At 37.8% G+C, this 12,092-nt stretch overlaps 1 protein-coding gene across 1 annotated transcript; it reads left to right on the top strand.

Moving 5' to 3' along the window:
- The first annotated feature begins 1,036 nt into the window (after nucleotides 1–1,036).
- LOC121405905 (tRNA methyltransferase 10 homolog B-like) lies at nucleotides 1,037–12,092 on the top strand. Its single transcript, XM_041596898.1, has 7 exons — nucleotides 1,037–1,138; nucleotides 3,554–3,757; nucleotides 4,792–4,944; nucleotides 7,311–7,389; nucleotides 8,478–8,545; nucleotides 9,614–9,731; nucleotides 11,849–12,092. Exons 2-7 carry the CDS (start codon nucleotides 3,590–3,592, stop codon nucleotides 11,941–11,943), a joined length of 681 nt encoding a protein of 226 aa, XP_041452832.1. The 5' UTR covers nucleotides 1,037–1,138; nucleotides 3,554–3,589; the 3' UTR covers nucleotides 11,944–12,092.

Consider the following 12,092-nt stretch of genomic DNA (forward strand, 5'->3'; position numbering starts at 1 on the left):
CAATTGAATTAGAGACGATTGGGTATTAGAGATATCTACATTAATTTTGATGAAACGTCCGCCCTTTGAAATTTCAGAGTTTCATTGCTCATCGCGGGGAGGAATATCTTCCTCTACCAATCTTCTCCTCTGTTTTGCGAGTTAAAAATATGCACTGATGCTAAATTGTTTGTAATCAAATCTGATCTTTCCAAAGAAAGTTTCAATACATCTTTGAGAATACCCTTTTCTCGGGACCCTTTTTATGGCAAGAAAAATTGATAAATCACTTTAGCTTCCGCGCTTCGCGCAGAGTTATTATCATTTTAATTTCCGGATTGTATACCTCTTTTGTGCGTTTACAATCACTTTTGAAAACAAGGTTCAAAATCGCAATATAGTCAACCGAATTGGAGGTACTAGAGACAAGAGAAACGGCTCCTTTTCATTTTAATTTATGAAACACTAAAAGCTTCGCGCTTCGCGCGGGAGGGGGAAACTCCCCATCCCTGCACCCACCCCCTAGGGAGCGCGCTTCGCGTGCATTTACCGCCCCCTCCAAAATGAAATCCTGGCTACGCGGTTGGCCATTTCATGAGTGCTACGATCCGAAGGACATGTAGCATCGACTATGATTCCAACAAACTATTGACAAAAAGGTTATGTTTTCAACGCAAAAACGAGAACATTTCTGCTCGCTCGCGGGTCATGACCGCACTGTTACATACCCATCCCCACTTAAATGTTATTGTCTTATTTGCAGCGCTGAAAAAAAAATCATCACCTCCCCCCCCCCCCCGCTCATCACTTTTTAGAGACTGGGCGGGAGATTCAAAAAAAATCAGTTCGAAACCCCCCCCCCCTTTCAAAAATCCTGCGTACGCGCCTGCCATCATCAACATCATCATCGGCATCATCAACATCATCATCGGCATCAACATCACAACTACATTCATTCATATCCAATCAAATGTCTTCCAGGCCATGATCGACATTCAGTGTCCTCTTTCATTTGGTAAACGTAAACTTCATAATTTTGCCATTCATTCCAGCTTTCTGAATATCTTTTCATTTGTTTTTTTTTTCCTCCAAGATACCATTTCTTCACACTTCACAGTGCAAGAAAGCGAGTGGGGACTGCACTGCTCACAAATACCAGGTAAGAATTTAGCCCTTTTTAACACTCCAAGATAGGATTTTACATAATACAAAGATATGGAATTTAGAAGTAAAATTTTTTATATTTCAAACTGAAAATTCATCTCAAGAACTAATACTGTGACATTTATTTACCTTTTTTTGATTTGGTGCTTTGAGTTGACCTACACAGAAATGGGTGTGTGGGGATGTACAAATTTATCAGAATCTGAAAGTCCGTCTTCCCATTTTTGTTCACTCGTCTCGTGCACTTCTAAGTTCTAGTCTGAAACCAGACCAAAATAGCTTCAGTCTTTGTACATTGGTTGGGCAAGACTTCCATATGTCCCCTCCACTCAAATTGGAAAAAAATAATGGAGAAGTAGTCAGTAGAACTAGAAGGGTTATCAAGAATTAAAAGACCTAGGCCAGGCCTATGCGCCTACTACTACTAGTATAAGACAGTGCCCAAATATTAGACAGCTGGCAGCCGTCTGTTTCGAGGAGTTTTTTAACATTTTTTAATTTTTTTATTTCTCCTCGTCGACAGACGGCTCGCTAGCGTGTCCCCGCCATTAGGGGAGGTACAACGCAAAATCCCCCCGGCGGGGCTCATCGAATATTTTCGTAAATATAATGCAATATATAAAAAGAAGCTTACCAAAATGCAGCTTGTTATTTCCTCTAGGCTTTGATTGGCATTTAAGTGGTGAAAATTCAATTGAAAAGGAACAAAATCAGTGACTTTCCTCGGCTGTCGTGTAGCTCCCAATTCACTCGTTCCTCCGAAGTCGATAATGTACACAACCATATGAGGTGGGATGAACTTCCGGGTCAACTGCTTATCGAAACCGTTGGCCAATCAGATCATCTCTTTTACGTCAGGCTTATGAATATTAATTTTCTTTTCCTTTTCAACGTTTGCTCGCCCGGGCACTGTATATGTGTGACGTAAAGGTCATGGGGCGGAGTCTAACTTTCGCCGGCCACTTTTCATGAATAATTCATTACCAACATGGCTGCCCACTCTCCGAGTCGCAAGTGTCAACTTTTAGAGACAATCCTCTGAATGCCAGTTTCAAAGCGGGAATTTAGGGTAAGAAACTGTCGTCACTTAAACATTATCACCTAAAGGTGCATATGAATGCACTGTTTGTGTAAAATATCACGGTATTGAGGAGAAAAACAAGAAATTAGCCGTGGCCATTGAGCCCCCGTACAAACGACGGTTTAACTTCGGTCTATGTATTTGGTGAGTGAAGCCAACGAAGTTCAGCTGAACAACCAACATAACAGAGACCGAAGCTTTTGGTCTACCCAAATATTGGACCAAAACAAAAAGAAAAATTGTATTACAATCATTGAATCAAATAATAATCATGTTTATTTCCGTAGTACAAATGATGAATATTAATGTCATAAAAAATAGAATTGAAAAAAATGGTAAACGAAAATGATTTACTTGCTATCAGACGCCTATTTTTTTGCCAAAAATCTGACGGCAGTTTCCAAATATCGGACGTATAGAGTTGTGCGCCGTGATCAATTTCGGCGATTTGAATCATGCTCTAGACTCTAGACCCCAAAATAATTGCTTAGGCCTACTTGTTGATGAAATAATTTATTTTAGCTGAGCAAATGCTGAGTTAAATTATAGCTATCAATAATTTTATTAGAAATCGGTAAATAATGATAATTTACTTACCAAAAGTCCAAATGGACCTCTTCTGGCTTCGAACATCAAATGTATGTTAGTTGCGTGCGTCTTCATTCTAAAAACGAGCACGCGCTAACACTTAATCTGACTGATGGATAGATGGTAGTGTTTATCCCGGGTGCATGATCTGGTCAATGCTGTGATGTGGTATGTAGAAACTCTGCCATCCAGCGGTAACAATGCTCAACTGCCAATGAAATCACTGATTCCATGGAAGTTGCCATCGGATGGCATAGTTACTATAATATTCTACAAATATACCATGATGATCATGAACTTGGCTGAAAATATTCACAATTAACGAACATTAAAGGTTATCCAAAGGAAGATTGTACTAGTGATGTTCAACATCAATAGTATTCATCAAGAAATAAGATGTGCACAGTATGGTTCTAAGCGTTTTACTGTGACTCTACAAATATGATAGATAGGCAAGTGACAAATAATAACAAGTGCTATAATCCAATCACAGCACGAACTGAACAATACAGGAACTCGTTCTTCCCATCCACTATCATTGAGTGGATTCAGTGGAATCACCCGAGTGACGCTGTCATCAACTCAACATCGACAAGCTCATTCAAGAAGGCCATTGACAGAACCTTCTAATCCTCACTCCGCCCTCTCTCACCCGATGCGTCTACGCCCAGGATGGCCCTGCATCGTACACATCCAGATCCAGTAGCATTATGTATTTCTAATTCATTTTTTATGGAACAGGACCAAGATTTAAGATGAAGATCAGATGATGATGAGATGGAGAGCTCCTCCTCTGTTTGCCAAGCAGAGAAGAGCTCCAAGATGACTAAGAAGGAAAGGACTGCTTTACAACATCAGAGGTTGGTAGCAGCAAATAACGACCGGCAAGGCCTTGTACCACGTGTGTGCATAGATCTCAGTCTTGGTCATCTAATGAATGAAAAGGTAAGTCATGTTTGTGTAATAGGTCCATAAAATGCCACCTGGGCCCTACAAAATAAAGGTCAATGAATTGACGTAAGTCTGTTTTTTATGATTGGTCATACACAATGATAAAATGATTTTTAAGAAGTTACTGCTTCAAGACATCAAAGGTTGAAAATATCCAATATAACCATCAAGGACTACCTTGGGCCTGTTGCATAAAACTTTTTACCTGAGAAAACTCTGGTAAAAACGGGAAACTAAGGTTAGTCTGATTTCTGCCATTGACTTTAACACAGGGCAAAAACTGAGTTTTCTCAGGTAAAAAAGTTTTATGCAACAGGCCCCTTGTGTTTCATTGATCTCAGTATGGGTCATCTTATGAATGGAAGGGTACATTATGAATACAGTTTGCTTAGTCCTACATGTAACTGCCTTAAGGGTCTTTTGACACGTGAATTTGGAATCATCGTAATGATGATAGCAATTTGTCTGTAGAATCATTTACCTTACAAACATTTTTACCGTAATTTGAGTGAAACTTAACTGGAATTCACCTCCGGAGTAGAATTGAATTCATGATTGTGATTCGCATTTGTGATTCTAGTTTGGTTTCACACGTGCTAAAAATTTGTCATTAGCCTTTTTTTTCACTGGAATCGTCATTCAAATTACAATATTTTACCGTGTAAAAGGGCAGATTGTCAGGTCAAAGAATGGTGTCTTTGCTCCTCCTTGCCCTAGTAACAAAAGGTTAGCGAGACTGATTTGATACAATCAATCATCCACAATATTTTTAAGGAAAAAGTTTTTTGGCCCCCTTGCTTTCTCATCAATTCTTAATCTGCACCTGTCTATTAATGACTACAAATGAACAGATATTGAAATCAATATAGGTTTTACTTTTCTATTTTACCATCTATCATTTTATTTGACTGCATGCCAATCGGTTGCACATTGAATTGCTTGATATATGATTTCCTTCAAATTTTTCCATTTGAATTAATCTTTATTTTGTATTTTTTTTTCTGTAATTTTTTTCCATAATTGATCAGGAGATGAGGAGCCTTGTTTGCCAGATTAGACAGATCTATGGATTTAACCGAAGAGCCGATCATCCCATGCAGATTTGGCTAACCAGTCTGGACACAGAGGGCGACATTTATAAAACATCCCTTCAAAAGAACGATGGATTTGAACTCTATGTGGTAAGTTGAGTTGATGCTTTCATTTGCTTCTGTACTAGTGAGTCTGCCAGTAGATCACACTATGCAATTGAAGTATAGCTTTGTTAAGAATCTACAACAGTATGATCTTGATTGTTGTACACCGCCTACTTAGCTTGTTGTACGCGATCAAATGCGAGGCTGAATGTCACACATTCGTACCGTTGCACACAAGACGTACCATCCAAAATGTACCGTCCAAAATGTACCATTGCATGGCTTTAGGGGGTGACGTCACAATGCGATTTCATTGAATAAGGAAAAGATACTACAATGCGCGTATAGCCCGCTGGCTAAATGCGCAATGTTGTCCAAGATCATGTGCGCTTATCGCTTGTGGGCCCGGTTTGTGGGATTTTGCTTTTCGCTTTCAGTATTTTGCTCCCTATTCATAGATTACTGGAGGGAAAAACTCTTCTTTTTTTCATATTTTTCGCTAGATTCCGAGGCGTTGTACAACACAAATAGCGAATATTCTTATTCGTGCAATGGTGCAAGATTTCGCATTCGGTGAAAGAAAGAAACGCTCTATTCAACTCGGCTAACGCCTCGTTGAATAGAGCATCTCTCTTTCACCTCATGTGAAATCTCGCACCATCGCAATCATGCCTTTTCGCTATTTGTATATTGTTCTTCTTTCATATCCATCATCTACAACACCCCCCCCCCAAAAAAAAAAGAAGTCAGATATTGGTCCAGAAATTGGCATATTGCACATCCTTCATAATTGCAGCCATCAAGGCCACATCTTATAAGAGTTATGATTGATCCAATCAATCATAACTGTGGAATTCCATCAGTGTCATTTTTTTTTCTGCAGGAAATTTCAAAAAGTCTTAAATTGTAAACAAAGGCGAACACACCAAATTTTTAAGAAAACGATGAATGTATGAATATACATCTTATCTAGAATTTTTTGGAAAAACATGCATGTTAGATATTGTGGTTATTGCTGGCTTTCCATAGTTTCGATAAATTGGATCAATCGTAACTGTGCATAACGGGTCCCGGGGGCCTGTCTTACAAAGAGGTGTGATTGATCCGATCAGTCGCAACTATGGAAAGCAAGCAAATCAAAGTATAAGATGCATGTTTGTTCAAAAAAATTCTCGCTATGAATGTATATCCATGAATTCATTTATTTCTTGACAGCTTGATGTGTTCTCCTTTGTCTGCAAAGGACATTTTGCAAATTTCCTGTAGAAAAAAATTATGACACCGATGGATTTCCATAGAGCTACGATTTATTGGATCAATAGTAACTCTTTGTAAGATGGGGCCCAGGTCTTTGCTACATTTTTTATTGGTAAGGCATGCCATTAGGAGAGGTATAATGTGCTTTGTAGAAGGCCACAGTTATGCTTTCATTATCCACACCTCAATGTTTGATAGGTCAATCATACATGTCGTCTGCTGTGCAAACCCTTTAAGGGTCTGAATTTTCAGCCTTCTCATGCCTTGTGTGCTAAAGGCCCTCTCACTCAGGAATTGAAACGCAAGTTTTGTATGTGCTTGTCTTTGCGTGGAGACACACATGTTGATCAAAGTTTCAATCAGGGTCTGTGCCTGCCGACTAGGCCGATTAGGGGATGTATAATGGACACAATATCATCTATTAAAGAATATTCTGCTTTCATTTAGTGCTTAATACATCTGTACGATGCCTGTAAGCAACTTCCAGCTATATAATTACCCAGGCATCGGATCCTGGCATGCCTGTGCACAATGTATGCACTTGCTTGCTCCACTCTCTGGGGAACATTCCAACAAGAGTTCCAAGACTCCATTGCAGAGCACCCTGCCTGGTACCCATTTACACCTGGGTGGAGAATGGCAAAGTGTGGATTGAAGCCTCACCAAAGGACGCTAGGCTAGGTGGTGGGATTAGAACACACGACCCTATGATTACAAAGCCGTAGTCAGAACCACTTCAACATTTCCACGATTCTTTGAAGTTTATATGTCCCAATATTTCAGTATTATTCAGTAGAGATGTTGTGGCTCAGTGGATAAGTCTCCGTACTTTGAACCACAACGTCCAGGGTTCAAATCTCACTGCAGCACCCGCGTCCTTTGGTGAGGCATTTATTTGCCACTCTTCACCTAGGTGTAGTAAATGGATACCCGGTAGGAAGGATGCTTGAGCATGCGATCAGGGTAGCCGTGCTTAAGCTGGGGTAATAGTATACAGCTCTCTTTAATAGAAACATTTGTATTAAGAAACATTTGTATTAAGAAACATTTGTATTAAGAACTATATAAATGTTCCATATTAATATCATTGTGCTGTGTAAATGACCTACATGTAATAGAACTCACTGTTGCTCCCTGCTGTTTTTTTTCAAAAGATAAACAAGACAAGTCAGCATTACAGTGCAATATTCTCCCAGGAAGACGTCATATATTTGACCCCGGATTCTCCAAATGGTAAGAGATGAAATTTGTTATTCATTGAATCATGATCATAGCATGTCTAGGCTTACTGCTCATCTCATGTCATCTTATATTTACTTTGTCCGACAGTGTTTAAAGAGAAATTCCAGTAGTTGCAGTAAACACTGATTTCATGAGAAAGTCTGTAAAACAAAGCTTAATTGTCAGTATATCATCGAGGATCTAGATCTGGTACAGTTACATTAACTGAACTTTGTGAAATCCTGAAATCTACGCTGAAAATGTTCACACCGAAGATCCCCAACACAGATAAGCGCACGTGGGACAATGTATAATTATTGCTTAGGGCGTCGGGCCCGACGCCCTACCCGATTCCTGTGCTTATTTGCTGATTTCTCAGCAATTACACAATTTCTTCCAGAATTCTTTGGCACATGCGTTTTATTTATACAAACAGACAATTTGGTGGTCATATCATTGGATTCTGTACGAACTCATTTTGATATCGTTACCAAAACTAGCATTTACCTTTAATCTATATGGTTAGATGAACTTTTCATGAACCAAATTTGAGAAAGTAAAAAAAAATGTAGGAGTAAGATAATACAAGCACGATAATATAAGGAGTCTGTACAGTCCATGATGCCCAACTATGGCAAAAGGAAGCACGTAACACATCAGTCAAATTTGAGTTATTGTTATTTCTCAAACACCCTTGTATGTTGCATGTAAAATTTGGGGAAGAAATCATCGTTCTATGGAAAGGTATCGAAGAAAATATGCTGTACAATTGCATTGACGCCGATGTAAATGATGAACACACATTGCTCATTTACAACAACTGATACTTTTGTAACTTGCTTCCTTATACCAAAGAACGGCACGGCAGAATGGTTTTATACCATGAAACCTCTTTTGAGTTCAATTTTATCATAGTAATCACAGTGACCTTCAGGTCTTGTTGATTCTTAACATTCTCCTTTTGGTTTGATATATTACATTAAATTGAAGTGAATTTGATACCATTTTATTTAAGCTAAGAAGAGTATGTGAAATACCAAATTAGTAGGTTTCACAGGTAAATAACCCCCAATTTCTTCATTAATTGGTTTTATAAATAGTTTTGACTGAAATAGAGGCGAGCAAGGTGTATATAATCGGTGGACTGGTGGATGAATCAGTGATACCTGTAAGTGTGTGTGTGTTTTTTCCCCCTTTCTTTTTTTTTATTTGGGGGGGAGGGTGAATTTAAATTCACCCTCAATTAAATGATTGATTATTTTTCTTTTTATTACTGTTATTCTTTTCACGACCAGATTGATTGTCAGATTTGACAATACAGTTCTACAGGCAATCTGTTTGAATTGGAGAAATCAACTTTGAATAGGTTTCACATGTTAATGTGATCTAAAATTTGCTTTGACTTTAGGGAATATTCAGTTGTACCCACATTTTTTTTTATTACTGAAACTGAAAGGGTGGATGATATTTCTGAGCTTGATTTTTGCTTACTATTTCCAATGGAAATACATGTATCTCTGAAATGTCTCTGCTTATTCCTCTACTTGATGTTATACAGTGCGTCCCATAAAAAAAGAAACCCGTGTTCAGAGATAGATTTCACAATTATTAAATACGTTCTTTACAATAAATTTGATACTCATGACAAGATTGGATTCTCCTCTTGAATTTGGAACAGGCAGCTAAGCAAATCGTTCACGAATGGCAGACTGCAAACAATAATAGAGGCATATCAGAAACGATTTGCACAGAAACTTTGTGAATCCACTCTCATTTCAGGGATCAACGAGAGAATCAACAAAGAATACAAAAGAAATGCTTATGGGCCAAATGTCAAATAAGCACAGTTGTAGTATCTTGTCCCATTTTACTGTGCAACCAAGTTTTGACATTAAAATTCAAAACTCGTCTCGCTCATTAATGAGTGAAGTGTTTGTCTCATGTTAGGTATCAAAATAAAGAGGAATAATTGAATTATATAACTATGTAAATGAAATATCTCTTGTTTGATTGAAAACGTTGTGATGTTCTAAGGCACCAAAAGTCTGTGCCGCAACTCTCGGATGGAATCCCAATTACAATGGCTATGGGTGCAAATGTATCTTTTCATTTTGTTTTGTTTATGATGAAATGCAAGACTTTTCAATGATAAGGCATTGATTTCTGGCTTTAAAGATGCCGTTCTGGATTTTTGTACAGTGCCTAATGTCATCTTTATTTTTAATTTTTTGTACAGAATGCGACCTTTGACCTTGCAAAGGAAAGAGGCTATGATACTGCCAAGCTCCCTATAATGAGATGCATGAAGCATGCTGAGAAAGGAACATTTAGCACAGTTCTTGCCATAAACCAAGGTTTGTCATTCTTAAAGAAAATTGTGTGATATGTACTCCAATGACAATCACTTTCATCCACTGTCTTTGAATTCTGATAGGTATGTTGGGAGCTGCAATGTTAAAGCTTATCTAATGATGCATTTCTTGGGAGTAGATTGTCAAAAGTAGCCCCCGAAAATAAGCAAAATATTTTTTGGCCTGCATCATGATATTGGTGATAATGTAAATGGTGCTGATTTATTTTTTTCTTCTAATCATCATTTTTCTTGAATCGTTCTATAGATGATAGTTGAATCTTGATATTTGAATGTTTAACCCTATCTAGGCCGGGGTATTTTGGGAGTTCATATGGCCGGGGGGGGGGGCTCCCATGCCCCCCCCTAAGATCTCGGCCGTCGACCACGCGATCGCGCCGAAAATTGGCACGCGGGTTGCCTGGGACATAATCTACAAGATCGTATAGTAATTTATTTCATGCGAAATGCTATTACGTGATTATGCTAATTTATGCGTAATTAGTATGCAAAATCATACTTTTTCCTCTAACTCCCTAAATAAAGCTCCAAATGTACTCATTTTTGGTATAGAAACTATTTGTGCTGTTCTTAGCAAGTGTACATGAAAAAAATTGCGATATCAAATCATTTTCTTCTGTGATCATAAAAACATAAAAGAATTACATTTAGACCAGCAAAACTAAAAATAATCATGCATTTATGAATTTTGGTTGAAAACACAATTTGCATTGACTTTGTACACGAATTCACGTTTTTGAGCAATTTTTGGTCTGACATGCACTTACATAATGTTGCATAATTGATGACACAAAATTGGTCTCAAAAGTTGCGCAAGACTTGAAAGTAAAAAGTCAGCGAGCGGCGCGGTCAAAAAATTTCGCGCAGCAAAAATATCGCTAAATTTGTTGAGGGGGGGGCCTCCAAGGCCCCCCCCGGCCTAGATAGGGTTAAAATGAAGCAATTATAATAACAGTAGGGGAAGGCGGGCAAGATGAGCCACCACCCCCAGGCCAAGAATGAATGAGTCAGATATTTTTTACATAGTTTTTGTGGCTCAACTTACCCTAAAAGGTGGCACAAGTTAGCCCACAGATGGGGCAAGTTGAGCCATTTGACATTGTTCTTTTTTCAAAGGCGACAATGACTTTCAGTGTTGGGGTAGAAAGTTATATATTGTTCAAAATCTTTTCCCAAGAATTAAATTCAAAGGCATAGTAATTATTTCTACACGATTATTAGTCATACCAATTTGAACATGCAAACTGCAAAAAGTGTCACAACTTACCCCGCCTTTCCCTAATGTTACTCATTTGAGGTATGCTCTCTTCCCATTTGTTTTTGTATACTACTTGGTTTTGATTATTTGTATCATTGATGGCAGTATTTCATAAGACTTCAATGTTCTTCCAAGCTGTCTCCACATTCCATTTTATTGTATATACATTTTTACCTTGTAATTGTTTTTAATTTTAAATGAAATAGATTGAAAATGAATTGAATTGAATATATTGAAGGTCAAGTCCACCCCAGAAAAATGTTAATACAAATAAATGGAGAAAAATCAAATGAGCATAATGCTAAAAATTTCATCAAATTCAGATATAAAATAGGAAAGTTATGACATGTTAAAGTTTCGCTTATTTTCCACAAAACAGTGATATGTATAACTTAGTGACATGCAAATGAGACGGTCGATGATGTCCGTCACTATTTCTTTTGTTTTTTATTGTTTGAATTATACAATATTTTATTTTTTACAGATTTGATAAAAAGGACCAACTTGACTGAACCATATAGTATCAAATAATGCTAATTCCACATGATCATGGAGGAATTAATCATTGTTTCACTTGACAATGGGAGAAAATTAGAATGTTTCATATACCGGTAACAAAATACAAAAAAATAGTGAGTGGAGGACGTCATAGTCTCCTCATTTGCATACGTGCCAGGAGGGGCATAACTGTTTTATGAAATAAAGCGAAAATTTGTAAAGTCATAACTTTCTTATTGTACATCTGATTTGGATGAAATTTTCCCCTTTTTATTCAAATCAACTTTTAGTTGGGGTGGACTTTTCCTTTAATATTTACCCATTTGGTTTTGACAATATTGCAGTGTTTGAGATCTTGCTGAGGTATTACAATGCCGGAAGCTGGGAATCTTCTGTTGTCTCCGTAATGCCGAAGAGGAAAGGGTTTATTCCAAGATGACTGGTCAGATGTGCCTCAAGCAAGCTGCCAAGTTCATTCAAGAATGAAAACAACTTTGTAGATATGTGATGGCACATAAGATACAGTTGAGGCCAGTAGTTTATATACACCCAGGAAATTCAAAGAAAAGTTGACACTTGCCAAACATC

The sequence above is a fragment of the Lytechinus variegatus genome, chromosome 19, assembly GCF_018143015.1.
Source record: "Lytechinus variegatus isolate NC3 chromosome 19, Lvar_3.0, whole genome shotgun sequence".
Lineage (NCBI taxonomy): Eukaryota > Metazoa > Echinodermata > Echinoidea > Temnopleuroida > Toxopneustidae > Lytechinus > Lytechinus variegatus.